The sequence below is a fragment of the Nerophis ophidion genome, linkage group LG12 (assembly GCF_033978795.1).
Source record: "Nerophis ophidion isolate RoL-2023_Sa linkage group LG12, RoL_Noph_v1.0, whole genome shotgun sequence".
In the NCBI taxonomy this organism is placed as follows: domain Eukaryota; kingdom Metazoa; phylum Chordata; class Actinopteri; order Syngnathiformes; family Syngnathidae; genus Nerophis; species Nerophis ophidion.
Window position 1 is genome coordinate 42,465,598 of NC_084622.1, and position 11,465 is coordinate 42,477,062.

General features: G+C 40.7%; 1 protein-coding gene across 3 annotated transcripts in view; it reads left to right on the top strand.

The window, feature by feature from the left end:
• The window catches only part of LOC133563458 (ankyrin repeat and BTB/POZ domain-containing protein 2-like), a 78,698-nt gene that overhangs the window by 46,056 nt on the left and 21,177 nt on the right, over window positions 1–11,465 (top strand). For all 3 annotated transcript variants that reach the window (XM_061917592.1, XM_061917591.1, XM_061917590.1), the window contains exons 3-7: window positions 1,390–1,600; window positions 7,451–7,603; window positions 8,829–8,994; window positions 9,171–9,260; window positions 10,722–10,823. In XM_061917592.1, the coding sequence (XP_061773576.1) occupies window positions 1,390–1,600; window positions 7,451–7,603; window positions 8,829–8,994; window positions 9,171–9,260; window positions 10,722–10,823 (722 nt within the window). The remainder of the gene's footprint in view (window positions 1–1,389; window positions 1,601–7,450; window positions 7,604–8,828; window positions 8,995–9,170; window positions 9,261–10,721; window positions 10,824–11,465) is intronic.

The following is an 11,465-nucleotide window of genomic DNA, read 5'->3' on the forward strand; positions in this document are numbered from 1 at the left end:
AAGTGAGAAGGACTGAAACACACGGTGTTGTAGAGCCTTTGCAATTTTATAACCGTTTTTAATCACAATTAATTTTAAAATTGTTTAATCGTTGCATCCCTATACTCTTAAATTGAGGTACCACTGTTGGTGAAATTATAATTTTGCAAAACTGCATTTAAAAAAAAATGGAATCATGGTCACATTGAGCTCTAAAAAGTAATCGTAAACGCAATCTTAGAAAGAGATACTGTATTCCATTTCGGTATTTCACCCCTGACAGCTAGTAAAGGCCTAAGGGCACAATACGGCTTGTAAAACCAGGGAAAGCCTCTCGATCTTAGGCAAGAATTCCTATGAGACCTCCTGGGTGGACTGCTGTTAGCGGTTAACACAAAGAAGGCCCTTCAGCTTTAAGTGGGGTCTGTTTAAGGAGAGCCAACCCTAACTGACCCAAACTCTTTAATGTGCACGCGCGTACACACACGCACTGGCCAAGTCCCCCAAGCCTCAACCCCTGTACTGCCCCAGTCATGCTAATCCGGTTAGAAATTAACCCTGCGGTAATCATCCTAAATGAGCGCAATATGACACCAAGTTCAAATTGGCCTGTTTTACTCTCCCGTATTCTTTCTACACCCAAGACCCCCTCCTCCACATACATCTCCTTCCTGTGATGACTGACAGTCCATTCAAAATGCTCTATTTTCTTTCTAATTTCTTTCTTTTTAGTTTGTTGAACACTACCAGACAATACATTTAAACAAAATCTACCAGTGGATAATTATTTTTGTTATTGCACTACACACACTTCAAGTAAAACAACATAGTTGTTTTTGTAATATAGATGTACCATTGTGTAAACAATCGACAAGTCACAGTGTTTACGTTTTGAGTGATACCTACCCAAAAGTGTACATATTGATTTGTTTTTGTTAGCAACTTCTTGGCAATTGTACTGTGAACCTTTAGTATTGCACTAACACACAGCTGATATACTGAGTGATTAAACTGCATCATGAAGAATTGGATTGATTGTTTTTTGGTTCTGTCAAGGTATTCACTCCTGGAGTAGTTAAAGACAAATGACGATTTAGCCTTGGCGTCTGGCTGTGTTTACCGATAATGACTCTGCTACAGACATATACCGCAGAAGGCATGAAGAGAGAGTAGTAAGTGCAGGAGTGTTAAATGTAAGTGGTTTAGGAAAAGGGGAATTCCGGTTAGATTGGAAACCCACAGAGTTTACACTTAGAACTGGGATCCCTTATTTGTTCATAGGAGCTCTGTGTGTGGGGTCTGAATACTGGTCTTGTGTAGATAGAGTAAACAAATGATGAAGCTTAACATGGTATAAGCTGATATATTCTTAACCATTGAAAATAAACATGTGTAAATTCTATTTTCTAGGTGATCTGGTGTCCCGTGCCATGCACCATATGCAGCGCCTGAGCTCAGTGCGCCCAGGGCTGAGTCCAGCTCGCCACTCACGCCCCCAGCAGCCTGTGTCCTGGTCACCTGACGCCCTCCACACCCTCTACTACTTCCTGCGCTGCCCGCAAATGGAGTCCATGGAGAATCCCAACTTAGATCCCCCACGCATGGCATTAAGCAAAGAGAGGTGAGGGTCTTGCATGACCACATTTGAGATGAAGGTTCTTTACAAACTTATAACAGAGCAAGTACATTTACATTTGTCTTCTATTTTGCCATTTCATGAATAGTTTAAGGTTTCATATAATTGCTATTTCTAAATATAAATGTGTAAATCATTTGGACCCTCGCATAAATTAGAATAAGTGTCCCTAAACAGTCAGAAAGCAAACCTACAACACCACAAAAAGGTTGTATTGCGGCTCACCTTTTCTCCATGATAATTCTTCTTTCCTCATGTGAAAAGTACACTTCAAAAAGTGTTCTGTTGCTAAATTACAGTTAAGCAAAAGCCTCCAGGTGTTATTGTTAATGACAGAGCAGAGGGAATTAATCCTTGGAGCGGGAATTTAGCCCTAAAACTGCTGGTTCTAAGTATTTTTGCGAGGTGCCAGTAGCATATAATTCTGTTAAGAGCTTTTTGTTTTGGTTGTGGAATAACAATGGTGTTGTTCTTTACGGTCGGGAGTGTTTTTTCATCATTTGAACAAAACACCTTGTACCATTTTCTTTTGTCAAATTTAAAACACTGCTGCTTTGTTATCACACTTTTTGCAGTAAGTTACAGTAACTTTATTACTGATAATTAAGTGTGTGTAAGTAAATTAGGACTCACTTCCAAGTAAAGAACATTAAAGAAAATAAAATAGGCTAACAAAAGGTCTACTAACTAAGAATATTTACATGGGATGTACATGGTTTCGAGGATATGCCATTTATGGAATCGTTTTTGTGATAAATTCAGCCTAAGAAAACATAAACCTTTGCATAAATCCTGCTTGATCCAATACACGCCCGATGACCTGACACAGTGCAAGTGCAAGTGTTCCTCATTAGTATCAAAGGTAATATGGTAGCAAATAAACACCCTTATGTTATTTTTTACTTTTACTGGCAGGTTCTAACAAGTCTTCATGTGTTTTTAATGTGTGGTGTATATCAGCAAAATGAATTGACAGCTGCTACGTTCAGTTTACACATTTTATTAGCTGTAAATGATAGTAAAGAGAGCAGGCCCAGGTGAAGATGTGGGTAGAGTTCAAAAGTGGTTGTGATTACAATCCTAGCGCCTGGTAATGATACAGACTCCTCCCCTCCAATGAGCCTCACCATTGCTTTTGTTTATGTCAGCGGCTGCTGCTATGGAATCTTTGGTGGAAACCCCCAAACCACCAAATCTGTGTGGGCCACACCATCAAGTATTAGTAAGCCTTCTGAGCGGCCTAATAACAGTATCTTCAACGTAATGGTGGATAAGTTTGAAGTACTGCAATGTCAATGCCAATTTTGAAGATTATCTACATTTTATTTGTGTCTTTTGATCTTTTGTTGTCCACATGCTACCAGGCAAACTTTTATCAGTAACTAAAAAGATGAAAATACAGTTTTTAAATAAATACATTGAGGACTCTAATGCTTAAACGCATCACAGATTATAAAAGCCATAGGCTGTTAGCATGCAAAAATGTCCTTATATTTACATGGGAACTAACGCAGATCAGGGTAATCTGATTAAACAGTGAACACTTTTCTCATCTTTTTTCACAGTTTATTAAAATATCTACTGACATACTGAACACTGAATTGTTTAGTCGTAAACATTTGATGTGCTTAAATAAACTTTTAATCGTTATCATTACCACATCACTCATTCAAGGCAATTTTCCTTTATGCATTACATAGCACACACCCTTTTTCTTTTCCTGTAGCGGATTTAAGAGCACTAATGGATAGATGTGGTGCAGAGATGAGATGATGGAAGATACTTCCAGCCACTGCTACATCAAATACTCTTACATGCCTTCTATGGTGTATTTACTAGAGTAATCAGACACCCCATCAGTAGATATACTTGACCATTCGCAGCCTACGATGGGGTCTGCATAAGGTTTGAACATAAACTCAATCCCTTAGCTTCAGGGCACTCTGTGCATGCATGTGTGCAGTGGGGCCAAGAATCAGAGGTAATATTTCTGCGTGTGACTATGCATAAACAAGTGTGAGAAAGTTTGTTTTTACATGCTTGTGTGTGTGTGTGGATCCTGCTGTTGTGGGTCGGTCAGCTAGCCATAAGCGCTATCTAGTTTCAGTTCTAACAGACGTCTCGGCTTTGATGTTGTAACGACGTCGAAGGAGCTCAGGTTTTTGTTACAGACTGAAGGGCATAACCCAGACATGGGGTCAGATTGGACGTGTATGTGTCCAAATGCTATATAGTAGAAAAAGGTGGAGGACTGGAGTTGGAAATTGAAACTATTACAGTTTTTATATGCAGTGTAGTGTCATTATAAAGTGTTGGTCAACTGTAGCACATATGCGTTTTGGACAAACAGTAACACACAAATTAGGTTTCTACTAACTAAGGGGAAACATAGTTTTATAGGTTGGATGCTTTTTCTGCTCTTAAAATATTGAATCTGAATCAGTTAATGGCAGTGTAACTCTTCAGTGTCCATTGGCCCTGCATTATCAATCAATCAATCAATGTTTACTTATATAGCCCTAAATCACTAGTGTCTCAAAGGGCTGCACAAACCACCACGACATCCTCGGTAGGCCCACATAAGGGCAAGGAAAACTCACACCCAGTGGGACATCGGTGACAATAATGACCCAGTGGGACGTCGGTGACAATGATGACTATGAGAACCTTAGAGAGGAGGAAAGCAATGGATGTCGAGCGGGTCTAACATGATACTGTGAAAGTTCAATCCACAATGGATCCAACACAGTCGCGAGAGTCCAGTCCAAAGCGGATCCATCCAACACAGCAGCGAGAGTCCCGTTCACAGCGGAGCCAGCAGGAAACCATCCCAAGCGGAGGCGGATCAGCATCGCAGAGATGTCCCCAGCCGATACACAGGCAAGCAGTACATGGCCACCGGATCGGACCGGACCCCCTCCACAAGGGAGAGTGGGACATAGAAGAAAAAGAAAAGAAACGGCAGATCAACTGGTCTAAAAAGGGAGTCTATTTAAAGGCTACAGTATACAAATGAGTTTTAAGGTGAGACTTAAATGCTTCTACTGAGGTGGCATCTCGAACTGTTACCGGGAGGGCATTCCAGAGTACTGGAGCCCGAACGGAAAACGCTCTATAGCCCGCAGACTTTTTTTGGGCTTTGGGAATCACTAACAAGCCGGAGTCCTTTGAACGCAGATTTCTTGCCGGGACATATGGCACAATACAATCGGCAAGATAGGATGGAGCTAGACCGTGTAGTATTTTATACGTAAGTAGTAAAACCTTAAAGTCACATCTTAAGTGCACAGGAAGCCAGTGCAGGTGAGCCAGTACAGGCGTAATGTGATCAAACTTTCTTGTTCTTGTCAAAAGTCTAGCAGCCGCATTTTGTACCAACTGTAATCTTTTAATGCTAGACATGGGGAGACCCGAAAATAATACGTTACAGTAGTCGAGGCGAGACGTAACAAACGCATGGATAATGATCTCAGCGTCTTTAGTGGACAGAATGGAGCGAATTTTAGCGATATTACGGAGATGAAAGAAGGCCGTTTTAGTAACGCTTTTAATGTGTGCCTCAAAGGAGAGAGTTTGGTCGAAGATAATACCCAGATTCTTTACTGTGTCGCCTTGTTTAATTGTTTGGTTGTCAAATGTTAGAGTTGTATTATTAAATAGAGTTTGGTGTCTAGCAGGACCGATAATCAGCATTTCCGTTTTTTTGGCGTTGAGTTGCAAAAAGTCAGCGGACATCCATTGTTTAATTTCATTAAGACACGCCTCCAACTGACTACAATCCGGCGTGTTGGTCAGCTTTAGGGGCATGTAGAGTTGGGTGTCATCAGCATAACAGTGAAAGCTAATACCGTATTTGCGTATGATGTCACCTAGCGGCAGCATGTAGATGCTGAAGAGTGCAGGGCCAAGGACCGAACACTGGGGAACTCCACACGTTACCTTAACGTAGTCCGAGGTCACATTGTTATGGGAGACACACTGCATCCACTGTGTTCATGTATTAAACAAGAAAGTAAATTGGTCATGCATTAAGCAGGAATGACGAACATTAGCAGGCTCGGCTGTACCGTGGCCATCAGGAAGACAGACACTTTTGCACAAATGCACAGGCAGCCAATACGTGTTGAGAGGAGTATGCCATTAAGAGCTTAGGCATTGATTCCCAAGTTGTCTGCTCTTCATCTCCTGCACAGAAACATGACTTTCTTATCACTCTACACCTGTGGCACTATAACCAAAATGGCCACCCAGCCTCTTTTCTTAATTTAGACATACTACATCTGCTACCTAGCCATCTCCTCAGCACTTAAACTTTCTCTGGAGGCGCCCATCCCCTCCTTCGGGCATCTATCTCTACTTCCTCCTGCCTCTTGTCTGCTCGTTAACGTCTCAGCCTTTAAATAGCGAACTGGACCATGATGTCTGCATGTAGTGAAATTGTGTTATTGTGCCCTTAGAAAATGCCAACAGCAAGTTTATTTATTTTATTTTTTCAACCACTGGCATCAGTGTTTGATTAAAATGAAAAAGTTAGGCATGCAATTGCACTTTATGTTGTTTGTTGTTTAGATACAATGTGGATTAGCGGGTTGTGGTGCAGATAAATATGTTCCACAGTAAACCAAGGGTAGCAACAAATGACACCTCAACAGTCTCACTGCAAATGAATAGAATAGTAACTCCACACATGCAATACTGCAATCATGCTTGTATTCATTGTTTGTTTTGGAGTTCTTGACATCTCCCCAAAAATGGGGGAAGATGCTGATAAGAATACCATCACAGGCCGCTTAGTGAGTTATGGTAATACTGTTCAAACAATCATTAGCATCCTCTTTGAGCACAGTTAACATGAGCAAACAACAACAAGACCCACCCTGATGGCCATTGTTCAAATGAGCACATGATACAAGATAACAAGACTAAGTGTGGAATATGGGTGGCTAAATATCAAGAGTAGCGGTGTATGGAATAAGGAGGAGTTGAACAAAGGACTGAGGCGATTAATCAATCAGTCAGAGAGTCTGCCTGGGCACATTCCATAACACTATTTCTATTTATGTGTATTCTTGGAATTCTCTCAGATTAAAGCCACTTTCTTCTACCAACACCGTTTTTTTCTGGCATTTGTATTTTCATCGTATTAGTTCTTTTTTTTGTTGAAGTTTTCCTGGTTCTTCTACACCAACATCATATTGTAAGTAGTGTTCTGTGAAGGCTGGGTTCGAGGTACTTAGAGTTACAGCCAATGTACAAATATGGAGCTCCACAGTGTGTCAGAAAAGTTCCTGGACTGTTGATGTTTAGGGGCATCTTTAACTGTGAGTCTTTGTCACAGGAGCCAGACCACAACCAAAGTTTCTGGCTGAAAAGAGCACCTCAAGGGTTAATTATTGTCAAAGCGTTTTCAAAAGATGGACGTCCTCAAGAAGGGTTAACGCACAAATCCTTTTAGGAGTTCATAAAGCTGTGGGAGTGTGTGTTAGATGCCATGGAGGTTTCATTGAAGTGTGACCTTAGTCTTGAAACTTTTCTGACACACCTACAGTAGCAGGAATGTTGTAAGGTATCAGTATCTATTGGGAATATGACGTGACTATAAGTGTGTGTATGGGAGAGAATAATAGCTGTAGTACTAAGTGAGTCACAGTTTAGGGGAAGCGCTGCCAGACACACACGTCATGTTTGGTGACGGTTTATGAGTTTTCTTGACTGAATCATGACAAATAAGCAAATTCTCCCTCAGTCTTACACAGAAACAAGATAACGAAATAACACCAATGTCTCACACTTCACAAGCACTGACATGGAATTGTTCATCTTTTTCCTTCACAGGCCATTCCTGCTGTTGCCGCCTCTGATGGAATGGATCAGAGTGGCCATAGTTCACGCTGAACATCGCAAGAGTCTGCTGGTGGACACTGATGATGTCAGACAAACTGCCAGGCTGCTCCTCCCTGGACTGGACTGTGAACCCAGACAGCTTAAGTACGTGTGAACACACATATAACCAGACTGTGGAATCTCTGCACCTGGTCACATGAGGTTACACGGCTGTCCCCTACTTCTCAAAACATTTACTAATGACATAAAACGTATAATAAATTAAACCAATACAATATACAGTGGGGCAAAAAAGTATTTTGTCAGCAACCGATTGTGCACGTTCTCCCGCTTAAAATGATGACAGAGGTCTGTAATTTTCATCATAGGTACACTTCGACTGTGAGAGACAGAATGTGAAAAAAAATCCAGGAATTCACATTGTAGGAATTTTAAAGAATTTATTTGTAAATTGTGGTGGAAAATAAGTATTTGGTCAACCATTCAAAGCTCTCACTGATGGAAGGTTTTGGCTCAAAATCTCACGATACATGGCCCCATTCATTCTTTCTTTAACACAGATCAATCGTCCTGTCCCCTTACCAGAAAAACGTCCCCAAAGCATGATGTTTCCACCTCCATGCTTGACTGTAGGTATGGTGTTCTTGGAATGCAACTCAGTATTCTTCTTCCTTCAAATACGACGAGTTGAGTTTATACCAAAATGGATACATGGATGATACAGCAGAGGATTGGGAGAATGTCATGTGGTCGGATGAAACCAAAATAGAACTTTTTGGTATAAACTCAACTTGTCGTGTTTGGAGGAAGAAGAATACTGAGTTGCATCCCAAGAACTCCATACCTACTGTGAAGCATGGGGGTGGAAACATCATGCTTTGGGGCTGTTTTTCTGCTAAGGGGACGGGTCGATTGATCCGTGTTAAGGAAAGAATGAATGGGGCCAAGTATCGTGAGATTTTGAGCCAAAACCTCCTTCCATCAGTGAGAACTTTGAATGGTTGACCAAATACTTATTTTCCACCATAATTTACAAATAAATTCTTTAAAACTCCTACAATGTGAATTCCTGGATTTTTTTTTCACATTCTGTCTCTCACAGTTGAAGTGTACCTATGATGAAAATTACAGACCTCTGTCATAATTTTAAGTGGGAGAACTTGCACAATCTGTGGCCGACTAAATACTCTTTGCCCCACTGTATTTGGGTAAAGAAATAAAAATACACTTTATACACTGACACACACACACACACACACATGCTGAAAATAACTTGATCAATAACTAGCCAATGTGGAAATATTTTTTAAAACTGTAAACTTTTAAAGCTACTCAGCTGACAGTTTGTGTTATTGCTTTGCCTCATCAGGCCCGAGTGTTGCTTCAGCTCCTTCAAGCGCTTGGATTCCAAAGGAGCCACAGACAAGTTCCACCTTGACCTGGGCTTCCGAATGCTCAACTGCGGCCGCACGGACCTCATCGGCCAAGCTATTAGCTTGCTGGGGCCTGATGGCGTCAACAGCATGGATGACCAGGTGCTGACTGGCACACTTTCTTAGTTGTTTAAAGTCTACTCTTGGGCAGGTGTAGCAGTACAGTTTAAGCTAAGAGAAGTCTTACAGCCACATCATACAAGACAGAGAACAAGCACAAACCGCGTTTTTCATTATCTATTTGCTTCTTTTCTTGTGCCCTCCTCTCCGTCTCTTAGGGGATGACCCCTCTGATGTACGCCTGCGCTGCTGGGGATGAGGCCCTTGTCCAGATGCTGATTGACGCTGGCGCCAACCTTGATGTGGCGGTAAATATTCTTGAGCAATTCCAGCTTAATTCTTGCATATTTTGTAGTAATTACAAGTAACAGTAAGGAACATAGAAAAATCCAGGGAAAGGTTTTGCAAACTGTATCCCCAGTGCAACCCACTTTATTTGATCCTGCTTATGTTGACAACCCATTTATGTCAAACAACTCATTAAGCCCAAGTCCACATTATCTGCTTGACCTAAGATCCAAATAACAAGCGTTAAACAGCATTTCAAAAACTCTGTCTACTATAAGTGGTCAATTTACAAGTTATTTACTACTGTAAGACTGAGTGTACAATTGGTTACAAGTGTAAAAGTGGCGCAGACCCCCATTTAAAATGAGGTTTTTGCTTGTACTACCAGCTATCACCATGGAGACACTAATTTTCCCTCAACATTTATGATCTAATATACTCCCGTTGTCCAAACTGTTGTTATGTTGTGAAATAATCAGCATACTGGTAATGTGATGGTGCATCTGAAAGAATCCAGAAATGCATGTAAGAATGCATAAAAAAATGCATGTTTCAAAATGTTTTTTTGGGGGGAAAAAAAGAATGCCAAAAAAAACTGTGGCAGACACCAAACTGAATCATTTGAATTGGTTTTAATCTGCCCCTTAAATCATCCAGCAGCTACATAATTATAAAGTGATGATGCCTAATAATGGAAATAGTCCAAATATGTTGACACAAACACACAGGAAGTAGGATTCTCTGCCCATTGTCTGTCTTTGCAGCGGAATCACCTCCTTTCTCACAGCTATTTGTACATAACTCTGCCGGTTTACACACACTTTCAAATTTTGCTAACAATAGATGTAAAATGACCGCAGAACAGCTTCAGCCTTGATAAATCACATTAACTTTTTAAATTTTTTTAGTTGTCCCATCTTATTGCAGTTGTTGTATACTATCGCTTCTGTATTGTTGGTGTTACATTTATTGATAATGTATTTGTCTTTCGTTGTGCCATTGAGAGTGTTTAAGGTTACTTTTACTCTTATAATTGAGCTACTGTGTCAAAAAATGTCCATTGAGGATCAATTAAATGTGTTTAAGTCTATTTTTATCTCCTCCTCCCAGTATTGCGGCGTTCTATCAATCAGAATATATCCTGCATATTCATGAAGACACACTAAATGGAATGCCCTCTATATTTTGCTCATTTAAGACGAGCCGAATGGATCATCTTTGTGTGCACTATCAAGTTTGCATGTGTTTCTATACATGCAAATTGTTAGTTGATCAGGCCCTATGTCTCTGGTAAAAGTCAAAAGTAAATGTGCACGCAATGGCTGGTTTCATTTTTAGTTTTGGTTATGTTGACATCCACTTATGTCAACATCAGTCAGCCAGTTTCATGCTATAAACAGACAACATAGACTTCAAAGGCTCTAACCCTTTCTTGTGGGTGTGATTGGTCTGTAACTCTTGTTTTCTCCAACCTTTTGAAGGTTCCCCCGTGCTCCCAGAAGCACCCGTCCGTGCATCCTGACAGTCGACACTGGGCGGCGCTCACCTTCGCTGTGCTGCACGGACACATCTCAGTAGTGCAGGTGGGAAACTGACACGCACAAACGTGTGTGTGTGTGTGTATATATATACAACTACCGTTCAAAAGTTTGGGGTCACATTGAAATGTCCTTATTTTTGAAGGAAAAGCACTGTACTTTTCAATGAAGTTAACTTTAAACGATTTTAAACTTTAAAGAAATACACTCTATACATTGCTAATGTGGTAAATGACTATTCTAGCTGCAAATGTCTGGTTTTTGGTGCAATATCTACATAGGTGTATAGAGGCCCATTTCCAGCAATTATCACTCCAGTGTTTAATGGTACAATGTGTTTGGTCATTGGCTCAGAAGGCTTATTGATGATTAGAAAACCCTTGTGCAACCATGTTCACACATCTGAAAACAGTTCAGCTCGTTACAGAAGCTACAAAACTGACCTTCCTCTGAGCAGTTTGAGTTTCTGGAGCATCACATTTATGGGGCCAATTAAACGCTCAAAATGGCCAAAAAAAGAGAACTTTCATCTGAAACTCGACAGTCTATTTTTGTTCTTAGAAATGAAGGCTATTCCATGCGAGAAATGGCAAAGAAATTGAAGATTTTCTTCAACGGTGTGTACTACTCCCTTCAGAGGACAGCACAAACAGGCTCTAACCGGAGTAGAAAAAGAAGTGGGAGGCC